The sequence below is a fragment of the Camelus ferus genome, chromosome 9, assembly GCF_009834535.1.
Source record: "Camelus ferus isolate YT-003-E chromosome 9, BCGSAC_Cfer_1.0, whole genome shotgun sequence".
In the NCBI taxonomy this organism is placed as follows: domain Eukaryota; kingdom Metazoa; phylum Chordata; class Mammalia; order Artiodactyla; family Camelidae; genus Camelus; species Camelus ferus.
The window spans coordinates 15,134,791-15,157,297 of record NC_045704.1 but is presented as its reverse complement, the minus strand read 5'-3'; the positions used below and the strand labels follow the sequence as shown (position 1 = coordinate 15,157,297).

The following is a 22,507-nucleotide window of genomic DNA, read 5'->3' as shown; positions in this document are numbered from 1 at the left end:
CCCCTAGGCCCTGGACCCTCTGAATTTTGACCCCTGCGAATTTGATCCTCTTAGAATTCTGTCCTCCTAAGAGATCTGTTCCCTTGGGAGACCCCACCTCCTTAGAATTCTGTCCCCCAGGAGGCCCTGCCCCCTTAGAATTCCAATCCTTGGTGGCCCTGCCCTCTTCCTTGGGATTCCAAGTGACTGGGATGTGCCCCACTCACCTGGGGGTACCTATAAGCTCCTCTGAGTGAGGGAAGGCAGAGGGAGGCTAGCCAGGGCAGGTTCACGGCTGACTAGAGATGCCCCATCCACCCTGGCCCGGACACCAGGGGAGTGGAACCAGGTGGGAGCAGGGGGCGAACCACTGGATGCCTGCTACCTGAAGGCCCTGGAGGGCTTCGTTATGGTGCTCACCGCCGAGGGAGACATGGCTTACCTGTCAGAGAATGTCAGCAAACACCTGGGCCTCAGTCAGGTAAGAGGAGCTGCCTGCTTCGTGCAGGTGATGCTGGGATACAGAAGTGACCAGAACCACCTGAATCCTGTTTTTACAAGGCCCACAGTGCAGAGAGGAGACAAATATGTCACCAGACAGGAAGACTTGGAATGGTCAGGGCTGGGGTGGGGCAATCTAGGGGGTTATGCAGGCTAGGGGTGGAGGGTGGTACCTGACCCAGCCTGAGAGGAAACTGCGGGCTTCCTGGAGGAGACTTCTGTGCTAACACCTGAAGGACTTAGCCAGTCAAAAGGTATGGAGTGGGATGGGTATAGCTCAGTGGTAGAGCGCGTGTGCTTATTATGCACAAGGTCCTAGGTACAATCCCCAGTACCTCCATTAAAGTAAATAAATAAATAAAACCCCAAATTACTCCCCCCCAAAAAAAGAGGGAGAAAAAAAATTAAAGGTATGGGGAATGGGGGGTGGGGATATAGCTCAATGGTAGAGCACATACTTAGCATGCATGAAGTCCTGGGTTCAATCCCCAGTACCTCCATTTAAAAAAAAAAGAATTTTTTTAAAAAGTATGGGGAGTGGATGGGACCAGCGAAGACTGGGAGTGTATGTGGAGGAGAGGGAAGAGAATATGTGAAGACACAGAGGTAAGATAAAACAGAGCATTTGGGGGAAATAAAGCCCTTGAATCACACTAAGTGCGGAGTGCCATGGGAGAAAGTGAGACAAAAAAGTCTAAAGAGGCCATAACTTAGGACCGAAATAGAAGGTTGATCTCCAGGGCACTGGGGAGCCATGGAAGGATTTTAAGCAAGAGAGAGGTTGTGTCAGAAAGGTAGATTCAGATTTACATTTTAGAAAGAGCCCTCTAGGTGCCGCACAGAGATAGAATTGGAGGGAGTGAGACTAGAAGCTGGGAGATGTGTAGGGGGTGGATGCAGGGCCCCAAGTGGGAGAAGAGAAGAAGGAGGAGGCGTCTGGGGATAGAAAGACAAACAAGAGACGCTTAGGGAGTAGAACTAATTTCAGCTAATCCTTACAGCAAGACCCATGAGAGGACTACGATTCTTTTTCCTATCTCCCATGATGGGCTCCATAGTTGACATTTGTTCCTTTCCCCTCCTTGTTATCCCACTCTTGGCACCAGTTTCTCTGTTAGTTTGAGCTCCTGGGCTCAGAGAGGTGAATGTCCCGAGGTCCCAAAGCTAGCAAGTGGCAGCGCCAGGAATCAAATCCAGCTACAAGAGGTGCTGTTAGGGGGAAGGAGCTCTCCCTCCTCTGCTACTCAGCATCAGCACTGGGCCGTGAGCTAGGTGGGTCCCCTTTCACCTGTGTCACCTCCTCCCAGCACCAGGCTCACTTCCTGAATTAAAACCAAAAGTTGAGTCTTTGGCTTGCTAAACAGGTGGGATTTGAATGGGGTCTCACCTCAGGGCCTTTGCACTTGCTGTTCCCTCTTTCCTTCAGAACACTCTGCTCCGGAGACCCATGGGACCACCTCACTGGCTTTGTTCAGCAATTTGTGTAAATGTCACTTCTTCCAGAAACTGTCCCTGACTACTGCCTCTCAGATAGCATCCCATCATTCCATCATCTTACCCTGCTTTAGTTTTCTTCATCTCACTTATGATATTGTTTTATAGATGTATGTTGTTTTGTTTGTTCATTGGCTCTCTCTCCTCACTAGCCAGTAAGGTCTGAGAAGCAGGGATTTTTGTCTTGGTAGCCACTGCTGTAGCCATAGGATCTAGAAGAGGGCCTGGCAAATTATATACTGGAGAAAGGAATGAATGAATGAATGAATGAATGAGTGATTGAATGAATAAGGAGACTGGTGAAGTAATCTAGGCTCGTGAATTAGGGCAGAAAATGAGGATGGGAAGGAGGCCCTGGAAAAAGTGCTTTTCCTCCAAGACACCCCCCTCGTTTCCCTCCCTCCCAGCTTGAGCTGATTGGACACAGTATCTTTGATTTTATCCATCCCTGTGACCAAGAGGAGCTTCAGGACGCCCTGACCCCCCGGCAGAGTGAGTTCCCTGGAGGCCTCTGCCCCCACATTACAGAAACTGAGGCTCTGTCCTTCCCCTTAGCATATCCCCTCCCCTTCTGGAATACTGGACAGAGAAAATGGGAAGGGGAGGGCGTGGCCCCACCCTGGGGGTCTGAAGGAGCATTTTGTTCCCCCGGGAGACCCTTTCTGGTTCCAGGTCTCAATTTTGGGGATGAGGCTGGGGAGAGTTTAGTAACCAGGGTGCTGGAGGGGACTGGGCCCTGCCGCAAGCTGCCCACTGACCTGCTCCTCCCCCCGCCCCTCCGCGGCCCCCCTCAGGCCTGTCCAGGAAGAAGCCGGAGGCCCCCACTGAGCGGTGCTTCTCCTTGCGCATGAAAAGCACCCTCACCAGCCGAGGGCGCACCCTCAACCTCAAGGCGGCCACCTGGAAGGTGGGCAGGGCCTGCTGGGGGCCTCACAGTGCATTGGAGTCTGGGGTCTCCTGGGCCATGGATCCAGTGGGCTGGGTCTAGGGCATCCTTTGGGTATCTAGGACGTTGGGGATTTGGGGGTCCTTGTATCCTTTCTTAATCTGGATCTCTGGGGGCCTGGGGCTGGGGTCCTCAGCCACCTGGGCCTGCGGTCTCCGTGGGGTTGGAATCTTGGGTCTTCAGAGCGCCCTGAGTCTTCAAATCCAGAGATTGCCAGAACCTCCTTAGGTTGGATCTCTATGGAACTGGGGTCTGGGGGTCCTCAGAGCTCCCTGAGCTGGGTCTCTGTAGTCCCCAGGGATTTCTTCTTCTCAGCTCCCTGAGGGGAGGGGCCCACAGGGACACACCTCCCAGCCCCCTGGGTAGCCCCAGGCCCGGGTGCATCCCCCTCCTCGCCCCCTCCCCCCCACACCAGGTACTGCACTGTTCTGGACACATGAGGGCCTACAAGCCCCCCGCACAGACTTCCCCAGCCGGGAGCCCCAACTTGGAGCCCCCCCTGCAATGCTTGGTGCTAATCTGTGAAGCCATCCCCCACCCCGGCAGCCTGGAGCCCCCGCTGGGCCGGGGAGCCTTCCTCAGCCGCCACAGCCTGGACATGAAGTTTACCTACTGCGATGAGAGGTGGGCAGGAGCCAGGGGCCCACCCACCCAGGGCCCACCCACCCACCTGCCGGCCCGTTCTTCCTCTTCCTTTCCATCCAAGTTCACGCACTGTCTCCTCTCCAACCCCCAGCTTCTTTCTCTGGTCTGTTTCTGTCTCTCCCAGTGTGTCTGCCTGTCTCTGAATTTGCTGTGGGTCTTCTTATGTTTGATTTTCCCTCTTCTCTCTCTCTTTGAGTCTTTCTCTTAGTTTCTCCCTCTTTGTCCCTCTTTTGGGTTCCCTAAATGAGTCAATTTGGTTAAAGCCTTTAATACAGTGCCCAATATGCAGGAAGCACTCAAAAGCTGTCGTTGCTAATTCTCTGTCTATCCTTCTCTTTCTTTTTCTCTCTCCCTTTCTTCCCTCTGCCCTTCTTCCCGTGCCTTCCTACCTTAATTTTTCTGCCTCTTTCCTCTTTCCCTCTCCCTGGAGTCATGCTTAGGATGGGCGACTCTGGGTTCAGACTGCTTGGCTTTAAATGCTGGCTGTGCATCCTTGACCAAATGACTTCACCTCTCTGTGCTACACTTTCCTCACCCATCCTCTGAAATGACAGCAGAACCTCCTTTGAGCAGTTGTCCTGAGCACTCAGTGAGTCACCTGGGATGAGGCAGTCTAGAAGTGCCTAGTTTTTAAATCATTATCATCATTATTACTTTCTATTTCTGTTTATTCTTTCTTATCTTTCTTCTTGTGACATTCTTTATTCCTTTCTCTTCCCCTCTTCTATTTCTTTCACATTCTCTTTTTTCTCTCTTTTCATCACTCTTCCCATTTTTACCCCCTTTCTCCTCCTGTGTGAGCTTCCTGTGCCTGCTGTGATATGTTACCACCAACGTAGTGGCTCAAAACAAAACAGATTCTCTATCTCAGAGTTCTGGAGGTGAGAAGTCTAAAATGAGTCTTATGAGGCTCAAATTAAGGGCTGTGTTCCTTCTGGAGGCTCCAGGGAAGAATCCATTTCCTTGCCATGAAAGCTTCTGAATATCTCCTACATTCCTTGGCTCATGGCCCCTTCCTCCATCTTCAAAGCACATCCCTCCAACCTCTGCCTCCAACATCACATCTCCTGTTCTCACTCTGATCACCTGCTCCCTTCCTATAAGGACTCCTGTGATTACACTGGGCCTGCCCCGATAATCCAGGGTAATCTCACCGTGTCAGGATCCTTAACTTGATTACAACGGCCAAATCCCTTTTGCCTTGTCAGGTAGCACATTCACAGGTTCCGGAAGTTAGGACGTGGACATCATCAGGGCCCACTATTCAGCCTACCACACTCCTCTTTTTCTATTTCTCACTCTCCTTTTCTCTCCGTTACAACCCTGTCTCTCTCTGTCTTGCTGGCTTCATCCCTGCCTTCCCCTTCCCTCCCTCCACTCACCTCCACCTCAGCCAGTTGACCTGACCGGGCCCCACTGCACCCACCTCAGGATCGCGGAGGTTGCCGGCTACAGCCCTGATGACCTGATTGGCTGTTCTGCCTACGAGTACATCCACGCGCTGGACTCGGATGCAGTCGGCCAGAGCATCCACACCTGTATGTGCTTCCGGTTCCACTTCCTGTGCTGCATGGCCCCAGCCGACACCAGCTCCCAGTTCCCCAAGGAACCTTCTCTTCCCCGGCCCCTTCATATTCAGTCCCCTGCCCCCAGAGCCTTCCCTCCCCAGTTGCCCTGACCCCTCCCCCTCCCCCTCCCCAGTGCTGAGCAAGGGCCAGGCAGTAACGGGGCAATACCGCTTCCTGGCCCGGAGTGGTGGCTACCTGTGGACCCAGACCCAGGCCACAGTGGTGTCAGGAGGCCGGGGTCCCCAGTCTGAGAGTATCGTCTGCGTCCACTTCCTGATCAGGTAAGTGGGAAGGAGGTGGGGTGGCTGTGTGCATGGGTCCGGTCTGCATATGTGCGAACAGGTGCGTGTGTGTATGTACAAGTGTGCATGTGTATCGTGCACACGTGTGTGAGAGGGAGCATGCACATGTATGTGTATGTGGAACATGAGTGACCACACGTATCTGCATGTAGACATGATGTACCTGGGTGTGTACTGTTAATTTAAATGAAAAGGACTCTACTCAAGTTAAAATAAGAAATCAAGCAGAATCATGGGGGCTTTTTTTGCTTTTTAAAAATTGAGGTGTAATTTACATATAGAAAATTCACTCTTTTTCGTATATGGTTCTATGAGGTTTTCTTTTTTTTAATGGAGATACTGGGGATTGAACCCAGGACCTTGTGCATGCTAAGCATTTGGTCTACTGCTGAGGTGTACCACCCCCAAACCCCCAGTTCTGTGAGTTTCAAAAAATGCGTGGAATTGTGTAACCTACCACAGTCAAGCTATAGAGTAATTTCATCACCAAAAAAACATTCTTTCATAGTGAACTCCACCCCACTCCCCCAGTCTCTGGCAAGCACTGATCTGTTCTCTGACCCTAGAATTTTACCTTTTCCAGAATGTCATGTACACGGAATCCTACAGTATATAGTCTGGCTTCTTTCACTTAGCCTAATATATTTTAGATTTATCTATGTGATGATATGTATCAATAGTTCCTTTTTGATGCTGAGTAGCATTCTGTGGTATGACTGTGTATGGACCACAGTTTATCCTGTCAACAGTAGGAGGACATTTGGACTGTTTCCTACTTGGGATGATTATGAAAAAAGCTACTGTAAATATTCTCATAAAGGATTTTGTGAGATCATGTTTTCATTTCTCTTGGGTAAACACCTAGGAGTGGAATGGATGGGTCATGTGGCTGGTGTATGTTTAACTTTGTAAGAAACTGCCAAACTGCTTTCTAAAGTGGCTGCACCATTTTGCTTTCCCATCCGCAATGTACAAGGGTTCCAGTTCCTCCACATCTTTGCCAGCATTTTGTATTGTCTGTTTTTGTCTTGTTCTGTCTTAATTGGAACTATGCTAATGGATGTATAATGGGAAATCATAGGCTTGCCCCCTTCCATCAGGCATCTGAGAAGTTTCTCACCATAATAACATTGTGATTAGGGCAGCCAATAATCAGCCTAAGACAGAGAGAATTGCAACTTTTCTTTGAAGATTATCTGCATTAATTTCTAAAGCCGTAGGGCTTTTCCCAGGTCTTTTTGGTCAAGAACAGATCCTATTAGAAAAGAGATTGGTAACAGGAATATTCATACAATATTCTTCATACTGCACAAGAAAACAAGACTGATCGTCTTTGAAATGTTCTCACTTTAACACCCTTTCAAATCAGAATCTTTGAATAACTTGTAGCCACGGGAGGAAGTCTCTTCACTGTCAGAGCAAAGGAGAGGGAACCCGCCCCCATCTCTCCTGAGAGCTCCTTTTATTCCTTATGAAGATTTGCCTTTTGATGACCAGACCCTAGAATTTCTATCTTTTGCACTCTAAGCAAAGAGCAGGCCCGGAGAGTTCAGTTTTACTGGCAGAAAATGAGTGAAGAATGAATAGGGGTTTACTTAGTAACAGTGAGATGAGCATATGGTATGAATCATCCTGAACCCCTGTGTACACACTGTGTGGCGTGCAGCTGTGTGGCTCTGTGTGCGTGCTCAGGTGCTGATGCTTTGGGGAATGCATCCCTTCTCTTCCACACCTAAGCTTCCTTCCACTGCAGTGAACACTTGCTCCATAAAAATAAAACTCACTTATACGGGGCACTTACAACATTTCAGGCCCTGTGCTTTGTGCTCACAACAACCCTGTGAGGTATAGCTATTATTTTGATCCCCATTGTTTTAGGAGAGAAAACTGAGGACCAGAGAGGGGAAGTCACTTGCCCAAAGTCACACAGCTGGTAACTGACAGAGCTGGGTTTGATCCAAGGCTAGTCTGGAGGCTACATGAATCACCACCAAACCACACAATCTCTTATCTTACCATTTCCTCAAGCCAGAAATCTGGGAGTCTCTCCTGAGTCCTTTTTCTCACCCCTCCTACCCCCATCCACTCTATCTGCCTCTGGAATGTATCTTGAATTTGCTTCCCTTCTCTGTGTCTCTGTGGCCACCACCATCTCTTTCCTTGTTTATAGCATTAACCTCCCAACTGAGATCTAAAGCTGGTCTGGACTCCACTAATCACACACCTAGCCGAGGTCAGAGTGAAGGTTCTGAAATACAAATCAGTTCATATCTCTCCCTGGCTCAGAGCCCTTCTGTGGTTCTCCAGTATCCTTGAGGGAAAGCCCAAGTACCTTAACAGGGCTCACCAGGCCCTGTGTGACCTGACTCCTGCCTCCCTCCCCTTCTCACTCCAAACCTCAGGGCCTTTGCACATGTGGTTTCCTCTGCCCAGGATGTTCTTCCTTCTTCCCTCCTCCCCTTTCCCTGAATCACACCCACTCATCCTTCTGGTCTCAGCTCAGTCATTACTCACTGAGAGACCTTTCCTGAGCCCCCAGAGGAGGTCAGATCTCCCTTTTTTCTCTCCTGATATCCTGTACTTTTGCTCCAGAGCAGTTAAAACCATTTGTAATTATCCTATATTTGTGTATTCAAGGAGGCCTTCTTCCTTGATTGCCTTTTTCAAAATCCCAAATCTCCTTCTCTGCTTTATTTTTCTCCCTAATACTTACTATCTAACTCAACACTGTCCTATAAAAGTGTGTTGCGAGCCACATGTGTTATTTTGAATTTTCTCCTAGCTGTTAAAAAAGTAAAAAGAAACAGGTGAAAGTAGTTTTAATAATACCTTATTAAATACAGTAATAATATGTTATATCACATCAATAATACATTGTTAAGTCAATAATAGATTATTAATTAAGGTAATTAATAATACACTAATATACTATACATTGTGTTATATGTATATGTATATATATTTCAATACATCCCAAAATGCCTTTTCAATGTGTAATCAATATGAAAAATTATTAATGTGATATTTTAGATTTTTTTTGTACCCAATTTTTTCAATCTGGTGTGTATGTTACACGGACAGTACGTCTCAATTCCAACCAGCCATGTTTCAAGTGCTTCACTTAGTGTAGAGATATAATACATTTTGTAACTAGATAGATACATTTACCAACAAATAATATCTTTTATTTAAAGTCTGTCTTTTCCCACTAACATTTCAGCCCCATGAGAGCAGAGAGTTTTTTCTGTCTTCACTGCCAAATCTCCAGCACCTAGAACAATGCCCGGCACACAATAGCTGCTCAATAAACAATCACGGCAAATATTTACATAGAGCTTACCATGTACCAGTCACAGTTCTACGCACTTGAAATATATTAACTCATTTAGGCCTTGTGACAACCTGGGGAGGAGGTAATATGATTAGTCTCTCTTTACAGAAGAGGAAAATCAGGCCCAGAGAGGTTTAGCCATGCACTCAAGGTCACACAGCTCATAAGTGGCAGAGCTGGAATTTGTGGGTTTTTTGGAGGGGAGTATGTAATTTGATTGATTGATTGGTTGATTTTAATGGAGGTACTGGGGATTGAACCCAAGACCTCGTGCATGCTAAGCACACATTCTACCACCAAGCTATACCCTACCCCCTTAGAACTGGAATTTGAACCCAGGCTGCTGGCTGCAAAGCCCTTGTTCTTAACCTCTCAGTATTTATTACTGGTTGTCCAGGAAATGTTTGTGGAATGAATGAACACGTGCATTCCACATGGCATGTATGCTGTGCGAACCCAGGTGTACAGAGTATGTGTGCAAATCTGACCATGTATACACTTGGGCATGTATGAGTGAGTGTTCCTGTCTGTGCCTGTGAGTACCCAGCGTGGGTACAAGTGTGACTGTCTGAGCTTGAGTTTTTCAAAAAAGGTGGAATGGCTTTGTTCCAGTCTAAATTGGTATGTTTCCAGCCCAGAAGGGGTTGGTGAGGGTGGGAAAGGGCCACAGCTTTTCAAAGAGCTGGTGGAAGGACCACCCATGGTCTGTCCTGGATGGTGTTATGCAAATGAGATGCAAATGAAGGCCTGATCCTCTACCCTAAACCAGTTCTCCAGAAGCCAATTTGCAGAGGGAACAATTTGAGTTGCTTCTGCGGCTAGAGACTGGTGAGGGGAGGAGGGGAGGCGCGAGGGACATAAGGATGTAGTTATAAATTCGTCTCTTGAATGTGACAAATGTCTATGAATAGAAGCTTCATAAATAAAATCTTATTCATAAAAATATATCCCTATAAATTCTTCATATTTGGTAGCATAAGAATACATTAAATATTTATTCTTCATCAATGCATTTATAAGAATGTGTTTATAAGTAAGTATCTATAAAGACAGTATTGAGTTTCTGCCTTTCACTCCCCCTTCTCTCTGCCCCTCATGGCCCCTCAGTCTCTCCTCTCTCTCCCCCCAGGCTGCGCTAAATGCCAACTCTTTTTTTCTGTCTTTCCCTCCACAGAGGGAGCTTGGGAAGACACACTTAACTTTCTTTTCAATGCTATTCTAATAAAAAGCATTCAACAAAATTTAAATCCTTAAAAGAAACAAGTAAAGGTGGCAAATTATTTTCTGCACAATGCCCTCCAGCCCCTGGATGATACTGCCTCCCCTTAACAGATGTCATATGAGGGGGCTGCCTGGGCTGGGGCCATGGCCCCTCCCTGACTCCCACTCCCCTTTCTGCCCTGTACCCCAGCCGGGTGGAAGAGACCGAAGTGGTGCTGTCCCTGGAGCAAACGGAGCGACACTCTCGCAGACCCGTTCAGCGGGGCGCCCCCTCTCAGAAGGATGCCCTTAATCCTGGGGACAGCCTTGGTATGGGGCAGGGCTGGGGAGGGGGTGTGTCCCCAGGACACTTGGGAGAAAGCCCAAGTGCCTTAATGTGACTCATCTACTCCTGTGCGATCTGACTCCTGCCTCCCTCCCCTTCTACTCTCTGAACTACACCAGTTTCCTCAGTGCTCTTGAAGCATCCCAAACACTTTCATGCCTCAGGGCCTTTGTACATGCAGTTTCCTCTGCCCAGAATGCTCTTCTCTCTTCTGTCCTCCCGCTTCTCCTGTGTCCCTGGGATGACTGCTGCAGTCTTGCTCTCTGCTCTGAATTCTGCTGTGGCTCCCCATTGCCCCCAATTTCAGTTTGTTCCCTGCTCCCACCTCAGTGTTCTTTGACTTCCAGTAATCTTGACCCTTCCAAGTCTGGCTTCTTTCTGCCTCTTCCTTTTCCCCTGCTTGACCTCCCCTCCCAATCCTAGATGGATGAGCTTCCCTCCCTGTTTGTTCTTTAAGGCCGCACCTCCTCCAAACTGTTGCTGGCAGCCCAGGCTCCTGGGCATAGTATGAGGTTATGGGTATCCTTTCCTTTTCTGGCTTAGAACTGGCTCAGGACCACATCTTGGCCTCCAGGGACCTTAGAACCTCCTTGAGGGCCTTGGGCCAGTCTTTCCTCCTAACATGCAAGCTGAATGCTGTTCTATGCCCCTGGAGAATCGGGTCAGTCATGTGCCCTGGTCCAGCCATGTCAATTTTCAATATTAAAACATTCCCCCACCTTTGGATAATTGTTACTTTCCCGAGCCTACTGTGTGCCCCCACCTCATGTCAGCCCCTCCCCTAGGACCTTACAGGGCCTCACCATAATCTGGCAACTGAAGGGACAGCACCTGGCCCAGCAGGGGTTCTCCAGGACTCAGCTCCCAGCACTGTGAACGGTCTTCATACTGATGACAAAGTCAACTATGCTACCTGGGGTTGGTGTGGAGGACTCTGGCCCCCATCCCTGGGTGACCATCCTGTGTCCTCCCCGTCTTGATGTGTCCTGCAGACACCTCTGGTCCCCGGATCCTGGCCTTCCTGCACCCCCCTACCCTGAGTGAGGCCGCCCTGGCCGCAGACCCCCGTCGTTTCTGTAGCCCTGACCTCCGTCGCCTCCTGGCACCTATCCTGGATGGGACTTCAGTAGCTGCCACCCCCAGCGCACCCCCTGCCACACGGCACCCCCAAAGTCCTCTTCCGGTAAGCAGTCCCTTCCACTTCAGCCCTCAGGGTCCAAGCTGTTTTGGCCTTTGGCTTGAACCCTGCTATTCCCTGGGCCTTAGCTTCTCCATCTTTATAGTGGAAAGGCTGGGATGAGGTGGAGTCTGGGGTTCCTTCAAGACATAGATTCCTGATTCTTCGACTGTTATCTGGACCAAAATCTAAGATGTTTGGGACTGGCATGACCCAAGCATCCAGGCTCTCTGAATTTTGATCTCAGAGTCAAGAATGTCTAATGCCTTAAATGACACAAACCTAGATTCAGATCCTGACTCTCCCACTTACCAGCTGTGTTACCCTGGATAAGTGGGACCTCAGTTTCTTTACCTATAAAATTAGGGTAATAGCAAGTAGCCACCTCATCAGTTATTGTGAGGGTTCAATGCAGTCATTCCTGGGAGGCACCTAGTAGGTGTTCAACAGACCTTAACAGTTACTGTTTTTACTTAAAGAGGCCAGATAGTCTGACCTTTGACTCGGGTCCATATTACCTGGTGTTGACTTTCCTTATTCCCACCCTCATGCCCCCCTCCCAAATATCTTCTGTCCACCAGAGTTACAGACTGTAACCTTTGACCCCGCCCTTTACCCTTGGGGCAGCTGGACTCTACATTGTTTCCCCCCAGACCTTAAACCCCAGAGGCCCCCATATCTTGGCCTCAGGCTTTGGTCTTTGGAACCTTTGATGTTTGCTTAGTCAGTCTATACATAGGCACTCAGACTTTTGAACACCCAGGTTCAGAACTCACTTGCATGTGCAATTGGACCCCCTTGGTGTCCCAGCTGTCTGATGCTTGACCCTCACTTCTACTCCTGAGCTTAGATGTTTAGACTCCCTTACAGCCGACATCTCCCAAGCTCAAGATTTCCTTAAGTCTTTCCTCTCTCCCCACAGGCTGATCTCCCAGATGAACTACTTGCGGATGTGGAGAATGCACACAAACTCTTAGCCTCTGGGAAAGACCTTGAGGCAGTGGAGACAGATCTGGATATAGCTCAGGTAAGACCTGGCATGGAAGGAACCCTCTTTACCTTTGGGTTCTGACATATCTAAGCTTTAGAGAAAGATGGTGGAATGGGTAAGGGGGTGAATGGATGGATAGATGGATGGGCCATTGTATTCATCAGATGGATGATGGTGGAGAGGTGGATTGGTGATGCTTAGACAGATATTAGGATGGATGGATGGGTGGATGATAGATGTTTGGACGGGTAGTTAGATAGATAAGACTATTGAATGGATGACGGATGTTTGGATGATTGGATAGATTAATTACAGTGGCATGATGTATCAGCTATATTACTGCTGTGTAACAAATTACCCCTAAACTCAGCACCTTCAATGTCACACAGTTTCTGAGAATCAGGAAACTGGGAGCAGCTTAACTGGATGTTTTTTTTCTTAGAGTTGCTCATGAGGTTGAAGTCAAGTTCTCAGTCAGGGCTACAGATATCTGGGGCTAGAGGATCCACTTCCAAATTCATGCAGGTGGTTGCTGACAGGCCTCAGTCATTCACTGGCTTCAGCTGGAGGCCTCAGTTCCTCACCATGTGGGCCTGTACAGAGCATCCTAAGCATCCTCACAACATGGCAGCTGGCTTTCCCCAAGGCAAGTTATCCAAGAGACAGAGAGTGAACCCAAGACAGAAGATGCTGTTTTTTATAACTTACTCTCAGAAGTGACATACCATCACTGCTGCCATATTATGTTGACAATGTGGAAGGCAAACACAAACAAGGGTGAACTCCAAAAGGCAAGGATCACTAGGGACTCCAATGATTCATGTCTCTCTCTCACACAAAATACACTCACCCTCTCCCAAGGCCCTCCAAAGTCTCTTCCCATTACAGTGTCAGCTTTAAGTCCAGAATCTCATCACCTAAATCAGGTCTAGGTGTGGCAAAGCACTTCAAATCTGCTGGCCTGTGAACTAAAGAGACAAGTTACCTGTCACCCACAAACCCAACATACACACCAGTGTGGAGAGCACACTGGTCAACAGCAGTTTTGAAATCCAGTTGGGCAAATATCAAAAGTTCCTGGGTCAACTCATTCTTACTACTTCCTAGGAGTTTTTCTCCATGGTTCTTGGCTCCACCCTCTGGGCTCTTGGCACTTCACTCTGAGTCATCCTTTTTTTTTTTTTTTTCATAAAAAGGTAACCTGCAGTTGCAGCTGAGTGGTTTTTGTAACCTTCTTCCTGCTTATAGAACTTTGATGGTCCAAAGGTCTCTTTTCATTTTATACCATCTCTGTCCCTTTCAGTCCAAGCTGGCAATATTTCTTCATAAAAATTCATAAAAACTTCATATAATTCTCTTTAAGTTAAGAAAAACACTGTGTATTTCTTACATGAATCTCTTCGGAGTTCACTCCATTAGACAAAAGTCATATCCACAAATCTCTGAGATAAACCCTTCTCTACCTTGGGCTTCTGCTGAGATGGCTGAGTGACACTGCCCCGAAGTTTAATAGAAGCCCTATTGTTTGACTGAGAAGATCCATGAGACACATCCACTAGAGAACCTTGTATCTGACTGAAAGATACTCTAGGGACCATCTATCTTTCTGAAGTCTTAACAAGGAATTTTAGAGACATACCCTGGGCTACATCCTTAAACTGTGCTTTCCTGAGAGTGCCCTCTTTGCTTGGAAACCGTTTCTTTCTTTTCTTTTCTTTTTAGAAACCATTTCTTAATTTTAGCATCCTTTGATATCTGGGGAGTTCCCAGAGTCAGCCAAACCCAAGGTGAGTGGCACAGTCATCCAGACTGCCAAGTCTGACATCAGTCACATGTTTGGGGGTTCCCAGGGCCACCCTCATTTCGGACCAGCTGCCTACAAGTTCAGAGATTCCAACAGATTCCTGCAGGTTCAGTAATTCACTCACTAGCACTAGGCATAAAACTTAGGAAAGCATTATACTTATGATTAGAGTTTTATTATAGCAAACGAATATTATAGCCAGAGGAAGAGATTCAGAGGGTGGAATCTGGGACTGCGAGAGTCCCCCGTGCAAAGCGTTCATGTCCCCAGGGATGATATCACCCCCACCCCAGGCATTGATGTGTGGCAACACACATGGAATACTGCCAATCCAGCTTTGGTCCCCAGAGTTTTTATTGAGGTTTCACTATGTAGGCATGATCAGTTGAGTTATTGCCGATGTAGTTGAATTCCATCTCCAACTCCACCTCCTCCAACACACACACTTTCCTTGGAGGTCAGTCTGATTTCATGTGGCCCAGAGCCCTAGCCCTCAAATCACGTGGTTGGCCTTTCCAGTATGGCCAGTCCCCATCCTGAGTCATGTCATCAGCATAAACTACCAGGTGTGGTCCAAGGGGTCTCCCACGAGTAGCAAAGACACACCTATCACTCAGGAAATTCCGAGGTTCAGATGTTACCTCCCAGGAGCCAGGACAAAGGAACCTCTTTTTGGGGGTAAGGTTAATTCTTTAGTACACAGAGGAATTGAGAATTTTCAAGGCTTTCAAGCTCCAGACTCATGTTGCACATTTCTTCCTTTATCTTCTCTCTCCCTTTGCCTTCTACTCCAAGGAGCAAGAAGAAATCAGTGTTCTGGCTGGAAATCTCCTCAACTGGATCACTCAATTCATTAGTTATGTTTTCTACTTTCCATAAAACTGCAGGTGACAGTGTTGCTAAACTTTCAGCCACTACTCAACCAAAACTCCTGTCTTCCAGCTTCTGATGACACTTCCCTTCAAGCCTCCAGTGGCAGGCTCCTCATGGTTCAGGTTTTGACTAATGGCTTGTTCAAGGCAATCTGGGCTTCCTCTGACAGGCCTTCCAAAGTCTTTCCAGCCCACACCCTTGCCCAGTGCAAAAGCTGCTCCCACATTTTAGGTTTTTGTTATGGCCACACCCCTCTCTCAGTATCAAAAGCTTATTTATTCTCTATTTCTGGATGAGAAACTACCATCAAACTTCACAGGTTAAAACAATGAGCACGTATTACTTTGTGTACTTTCTGATGGTCAGGGGTTTGGGAGTCACTCAGCTGGGTGGCTTTTGCTCAGAGTCTCTCATGAGGTTGCAATCAAGACATCCCACCCAGGGTTGCAGTCATCTGAAGGCTTGACTGGGACTAGAAGATCCACTTCCAAGATCTCTCTCGGCTGTTGGCAAGAGGTGTCAGTTTTAGACCAGCTGCCTACAAATTCAGAGATTCCAACAGATTCCTGCAGGTTCAGTAATTCACTCACTAGCACTAGGCATAAAACTTAGGAAAGCATTATACTTATGATTAGAGTTTTATTATAGCAAACAAATATTATAGCCAGAGGAAGAGATTCAGAGGGTGGAATCTGGGACTGCGAGAGTCCCCCGTGCAAAGCGTTCATGTCCCCAGGGATGATATCACCCCCACCCCAGGCAATGATGTGTTTCTTGTCAGGTGACCCGAGAGAGAGAGAGAGCAGAGCAACAGTGGAAGCCTCGGTATCTTTAAAAGCTAATGTTGGAAGCCACACACCATCATCTCAACAGCATATTGTTACCAGGCCAGCCTCAGCCACTGTAGTGGGGACTAAACTAGGGTGTGAATACCAAGAGGTGAGGATCCTTGGGAGCAGCTGGCTACCGTAGAGTCCTTCTACCTGTTTTACAGATGAGGACACTGAAGCTCAGACCCTTGACCTCAGGCACACAGCTCCGAAGTGGTGGATCTGGGACGCCAGCCCAGGTCCACCTAAGGCCAAGGCTCATGCTCTTAACTCCCTCCTGCCCTCCGCAGGACGTCGATGCTCTGGATTTGGAGATGCTGGCCCCCTACATCTCCATGGATGATGACTTCCAGCTCAACTCCAGCGAGCAGCTACCCAGGGCGTACCACAGACCTCCAGGGGCTGTCTCCCGGCCCCGGGCTCGGAGCTTCCACGGCATGTCACCCCCAACCCCTGAACCTTCCCTGCTGCCCCGCTGGGGGAGTGACCCCCGGCTGAGCTGCTCCAGCCCTTCCAGAGGGGACCCGTCAGCATCCTCCCCCATGGCTGGGGCTCGGAAGAGGTGAGCCGCAGTAAAGGGCAGGATATAAAGGAAGTAAAGAGAAGGTCCCTGATCACCACATCTTGTCCCTGCCTCCTACTTCAGCCTCATCCCTCGTCAGTCCTCCTACCCTGACCTCTGCTCCAGCCAGGCCTCAGTGTCCCCAGCACATAACATGTTTGTTCCAACCTTTATGCCTTTGCTGAGGCTGTGCTTTCCTTCTGGAGTGGCCTCTACTCATTGTTTATCCAAATCCTACCAGTCAACCAGGGCCCTCTCCTTTAGAATATATTTCTATCTGGCCTAGTAACAATTTTTGTCATAGTTAAGAGGACATTACCACAGTGTCAGAGAAACTGTCTTGAACTAAGTTTCCTAACGCCTTTGAGAATCTGTTGAAAGCTATGGACCCTCCCCAAGAAAATTTGTACACACATACAGACACACAATTCTGCAATTTCAGAGGATCCATGAACCCTTTCCAAAGATACGAGATTACTAATACTCAAGTTTTTGCTCTCCACATCGTGGACACATGCCCATTTAATCTCCAGGGTGGTCTCTGTACTATCCTTAGAAGGCCTTTATGGGTACATCTCATTATTTCCCAAGGCTCCCAGCTTGGCACTGGATAGACCATGGGTGCCTAATAGAGATTTGTCAGATGAGAGAGGAAGGAAATACAGTAGATGGATGGATGGATGGGGAGTGGGTGGATGAGTGGACGGATAGCTAGGTGGACGACTGGAAGGATAGATGGGTGGAGGTTGTGGGCGTGGATGGGTGGGTGATGGATCATTTAGATGAATGGGAAGATGGACCAGTGAATGGATGGATGGATGGATAAGAAATAACAGGTGCTTGGGGGAAGGAATGAATGCTCACACCTGCTCACACTGGTGTTCACACCTGCCCAGGTTTGCTGGATTCTGAGATTCTTGCCTGTCTTCCCCCAGGACCCTGGTCCAGAGCTCAGAGGACGAAGCCGAGGGGATGGAGCTGCTGGGAGTGAGACCCCCAAAACGGTCTCCCAGCGCAGAACCCGAAAACTTCCTGCTGCCTCCGCTCAGCCTGGTATGTATGGGGAGTTGTGGGGTTCTCTGGCGTTAGAATCTAGCAAGCTTAACCCTACTGTTTTACAGATGGGAAAACAAGAGGGACAGGAGCTGGCCAGAGGTCAAATGGATGGTCAGTCATCCACTGGGGCTAGGACTTTGATCTGCTGGTTCAGGTAATAGGTATGGAAGGGCTTTGCAAATATATATAAGTTGGTAGTAAGTATTAAGAAGCAAAAATAAGCAGAGTAAGGGGAGAAATGGCAAGGGTAAATACCTGTAGGAATCTCTGCTCCCATGGATCTTCCCTTCCCAAACCCAGCACGTGTCTTGGCCTTGGATTATGAGTGTAGCTCTAAAAGTACAGACACAATCCCACTCCTGGGCATATATCCAGAGAAAATGCTAATTCAAAAAGATACATGCATCCCAATGCTCATAGAAGCACTATGTACAATAGCCAAGACATGGAAGCAATGTCCACTGGCAGATGGTTGGATAAAGAAGCTGCAGTGTGTGTATATATATGTATATATATATATATATATATATATATATATATATATATATACAATGGAATATTACTCAGCCATAAAAAAGAAAGAAATAATGTCATTTGTAGCAACATGGATGGATCTAGAGATGATCATATTAAGTGAAGTAAGTCAGACAGTGAAAGAGAAATATCATAGAATATGATTTATATGTGGAATCTAAAAAAAAATGACACAAATGAACTTATTTACAAAACAGAAACAGACTCACAGACATAGAAGAGAAACTTATGGTTACCTGGGGGGAAAGTGGAGGGAGGAGGATAAAATGGGAATTTGGAATTAGCAGATACAAAATACTAATACAGAATAGATAAACAACAAGGTCCTACTGCATAGCACAGGGAACTATATTCAATATCTTGTAATAACCTATAATGGAAAAGGATCTGAAAAAGAATGTATATGTGTATGTATATGTATAACTGAATCACTATGCTGTATATGGGAAACTAACACAACACTGTAAATCAACTATACTTCAATTTTTAAAAAAAGTACAGACACTAGAGTCAGACTGACTTGGGTTTGAGTCCCAGGTTCACCACCTAATAACTGTGAGACATTGGGTAGGTGACGTTACCACTTTGGCCTCAGTTTCCTCATCTGGGAAGTGGGTATAGTGACATTTCACAGGACTGGCATGAGGTCCAGTGAAATCAGGCCCTGAGCTGATCTTTAGTGGGCTGTTGGTAAATGGTAGAATACAGACAAACCAAACACAAGCAGTGACCCTGGCTCCTCACTCTGAACAGGGTAGTTGGAACATGAAGGGAACATGAGGGGATGGTTGAGAATATCAACAGCTCTCATTTGCTGAGTGCCTACAGCCAGACACTGACTGTACTCAGGGCCCTGCATCATTAAATTATTCAACCCCACAACCACTCTTGAATTATTAGTATTATCATTCACGTTTACACACAAGAGGTTAAGCAAACATATCATCAGAATCTGGACAGGAAACAGCATGCCCAGATGGGGTGTTGAGGAGAATTTAGTAACCGGACTGTTGGCAAAGGTGTAGGCATCAATGAGCTGGCAGCATCCCTAGCCTGAAGGCCCAGGGCAGGGGGTGGTCACCAGATCCTAGATAGAGTAGGGACCACCTTGTTAGAGCTGAAACCTTCCATGGAGGGACACAGCCAACCCACGATGGCCCAGCAGGGAAGCAGCTAGAAGATCCAGTACCCCTTGTCTTCCTCCTGCCTGCTGGTATCTCCCATCACATGAACCCAAAAGGAACACACAGAGCAAGGTTGCACACTAATGGAGTCCACATGCATGGGTCAGCTTGCTGGGGCACAGAAGGGAGAACAAGGCTCTGGAGGGACCTGTGGAGGATGCCTGGACAGTGACTCACCCAAAGTCACACAGCCCATAGTGCCCTTAACCACGGAACCATCCTGCCTCCTTGGATGTGATGCTGCTGCTGATGATGGTGGCTTTGTCTCTGTCCCACAGAGTTTCCTTCTGACAGGAGGACCAGCCTCAGGGAGCCAGCAGGATCCCAGCACCCACCTCCTGGAACTGAATGAGCCCATGAGTGAGTAGCAACCCAGTAGACAGAGAGGCCCTGGGTCCCCCTCTTCCCACAGGTGGTGCTTTAGAGGGTGGGGCAATTCTGAGGGTGGTGGGGTATGGTCAGTGGCTGGACATGACCTTAGTGGAAACAGGCAGCCCCTCCCTCTTCTCAGGGGCACTATAGAGGGAAAAGGAGACCTTCGGGAAGGCAGGGGCTGGCCAAAGCTGCCCCTTGAGGTGGAAGCCAAGCCTCTGTTGGCACTGAGTAGGCTTTGAAGTCATCTTGCTTGAGGAGGCTGTAAGCAGGGCCTTTGTATATGCTGATCCCTCCGCCTGGAATGCTTTTCCCTCTATTTTTAATCACCGCACCCTTTAGTTCTCAGATCAAATACTACTCCTTCCACAAAGCTCTCCCTTACTTCCCAAGCTCATGATTCATAACACTCATCACGGTCCATATTTACATAGGAGTCTGTGTCATTATTTGAGTATTGGCTGTCTACTCCGTGCAGGTGTGAGCCCTCCGAGGGCAGGGGCCCTGCCAGTCTTGGTCACTGTTGTAGGCTACCGTGTGTGCGAGGCTGGGCAGTGACTGTGCAGCACAGGGCCTCGGTACATATTTGTTAATAACGAGCTAACATTTATCTAGCACTTGCTCTGTGCCGAGCTTTGTGCTAAATCTGTTACGTACATGACGCAACTGACGCCCCTCACTGGAATGTCAGTCCCATGCAGCACTGTGTCCCTGGTGCCTGGCACACAGTAGGTGCTCAATAAATATTTTTTGAATGAGTGAATTTTCATGAGTGAGGTCGGTCAAAGTAGCCCGGTTTACCATATAACGATAGCTCACTGTGTGCTGCTCAAAGCACTTTAACAGGGATTCATTCATTTACCCCTCACAACAGCTCTGGGAGGGAGGTGCTGTGATAAGCCCATTTTACAGATGAGGTAACTAAGGCACAGAGAGGTAAAGTCACCTGCCCCAGGTCATACAGCAAGTAAACAGCACAGCCTGGAGTCGAACTCAGGCAGCATTTGGCTCCAGGCTTCTTAACATCCAGACACCCGAAGTTCAGAGGGCAAAACTGCCCAAGATTTCACTCCTGTTTGAATCCAGGCGTGCCTGCCTCACCAGCCACATTTAACTGTCAGGAAGGGAAGACGGGTTGGGGTGATCCCTCCCCATTGGTTTACCTTCCATCTTCCCCCACAGGCCTGGGCCCCTCTCTGCTCTCTCTCTACCCAGACGAGGACCCCGCCCAGCCCAGGAGTCACTTCCAGCCAGCGGCAAGCTTGGCGCAGGCCAACTGAGCCAGCCTTTCTGCCTGTCTCCCTTCTCCTCCCCAGAATGGATGTCAACCATACTCCAAGCTGGCAGCCAACGCACAGGATGGGGGTGCCGGGAGAGGGGTTCCCTCTCTCCTCTCTGTGACCCCCACCCACCTCGGGCCTACCTCAGCTCCCATCCCTCTGCTCCCCCCACCCCGTCTGGGGGCTCTCTGGGGTGGTCTCAGCTCAGTGACCTCTGGGAGGGGGACCCTAGCCCCCTCCTCCTTCTCTCAGGACTTCCCTTGGGGTTCTCAGTACTGATCTCCTCACCCCTTTCTCCAACTCTCTTGGCTTTATTTTTGGTAATTAGGGATGGGGGAGGTTGGGGTTCACATCTGGATTTCTGGGCTCTGGGGAGTATTGATAACCATAATCATGTTTTTTCCTATCCATCTTTCCTTCATTCTTATTTTTTATTTTTATTGTTTTCATGATGTGTTTTTAGTCGTTCTGAATTGCCTGGAGGCCATAAGAATGCAGGACTCTGATCTTCCCACCAACGCAGGTGTCAATGGGGGAGGGGAGGCCCCTGGGCCAGACCTCACCCCCAGTGGCTTTTGGTTGAACCCCTAGCCTCCCAAGCGGCCACCCTGCTCTGCCCAGCCCTCCACTCTGGACCTCTGCCAGCCCCAGTCTGACCTGGACACTGACTGCTCTGGTGGTCTTCCTATCCCAGATGGAGCCTCTAACCTCTGCTTCCAGCCCATACAACCTCCAACCCTGTCGGTTCTAGCCCACACCACACTGATCTCTGGTTCTAGGCTGCACCACCCCAGCCTTCTCTGGTTCTAGGATGCACAACCTCTAACATTCTCTGGTTCTAGACCACACAACTTCCAACCTTCTCTAGTTCTAGACCGTGCAACTCCCAACTGTCTCTGGTTCTAGACAGTACAACTTCTGACCTTCTCTGGTTCTAGAGTGTGCCACTCCCAGCCTTCTCTGTTTCTAGACTGCACAACCTCCAATGTTCTCTGGTTCTAGGCCACACAACTTCAGGTCTTCTCTGGTTCTAGACTGCACAAGCCCCAACGTTGTCTGGTTTAGACCTTGATCCTCCAAACCTCTCATTTCAGATCTCATAATCTTCAGCTCTTTCTCATTCTGGATCTCACAACCTCTAACTATTTTCTTACCTCACAGTCTCCAAAGTGCTCTGGTTCTAGGCCACACAACCTCCAAATCCCTCAGGTCCCAGAGCCTCTGACAACCAGGGTCCTCTGGTTCTAGAGCTCACTCTCTGAATTCCTCTGGTTCTAGAGCTCTCCCCATAAATCTCCCTTGTTCTCAGTATCACATGCTCCAACTCCTCTTGACTCCAGATCTTACAACCAATGATTTTGCCTGATTTTGGACCCCCAGAACCACAAGCTTTGAATTGGTTCTAGTCTTCCTGATCTGTAATGCATTTGGTTCCAAATCCAGACTTCTTAATGCCTAAATCATTTTGATTCTAAACCTCATGATGCCCAGCTCATTCCTTTCCAACTCTACACTCGAGACTTGCTTTTCCC

General features: G+C 48.3%; 2 protein-coding genes and 1 long non-coding RNA gene across 7 annotated transcripts in view; 2 read left to right on the top strand and 1 right to left on the bottom strand.

The window, feature by feature from the left end:
• The window catches only part of HIF3A (hypoxia inducible factor 3 subunit alpha), a 27,321-nt gene extending 6,305 nt beyond the window's left edge, over positions 1 to 21,016 (top strand). For 3 of the 5 annotated variants that reach the window (XM_032485733.1, XM_032485734.1, XM_006191157.3), the window contains 12 exons: positions 2,382 to 2,466; positions 2,769 to 2,881; positions 3,336 to 3,544; positions 4,997 to 5,103; positions 5,267 to 5,414; positions 10,178 to 10,296; positions 11,305 to 11,495; positions 12,412 to 12,516; positions 16,278 to 16,549; positions 17,485 to 17,602; positions 19,602 to 19,683; positions 20,878 to 21,016. In XM_032485733.1, the coding sequence (XP_032341624.1) occupies positions 2,382 to 2,466; positions 2,769 to 2,881; positions 3,336 to 3,544; positions 4,997 to 5,103; positions 5,267 to 5,414; positions 10,178 to 10,296; positions 11,305 to 11,495; positions 12,412 to 12,516; positions 16,278 to 16,549; positions 17,485 to 17,602; positions 19,602 to 19,683; positions 20,878 to 20,975 (1,647 nt within the window). In that variant the 3' untranslated portion in view covers positions 20,976 to 21,016. Of the gene's footprint in view, positions 1 to 314; positions 461 to 2,381; positions 2,467 to 2,768; positions 2,882 to 3,335; positions 3,545 to 4,996; positions 5,104 to 5,266; positions 5,415 to 10,177; positions 10,297 to 11,304; positions 11,496 to 12,411; positions 12,517 to 16,277; positions 16,550 to 17,484; positions 17,603 to 19,601; positions 19,684 to 20,877 lie in introns of all 5 variants that reach the window. The other 2 variants (XM_006191156.3, XM_014564730.2) reach the window with 1 other exon arrangement.
• Positions 14,441 to 22,507, bottom strand: part of LOC116665668 — an 11,439-nt gene continuing 3,372 nt past the window's right edge. Inside the window, exon 2 of the long non-coding RNA XR_004322295.1 lies at positions 14,441 to 15,660. This is a non-coding gene — a long non-coding RNA (uncharacterized LOC116665668). The remainder of the gene's footprint in view (positions 15,661 to 22,507) is intronic.
• LOC102513538 (serine/threonine-protein phosphatase 5) overlaps positions 21,271 to 22,507 on the top strand; it is a 26,894-nt gene continuing 25,657 nt past the window's right edge. The window contains exon 1 of the mRNA XM_032485736.1: positions 21,271 to 21,498. Coding sequence (XP_032341627.1) covers positions 21,306 to 21,498 — 193 coding nt within the window. The 5' untranslated portion in view covers positions 21,271 to 21,305. The remainder of the gene's footprint in view (positions 21,499 to 22,507) is intronic.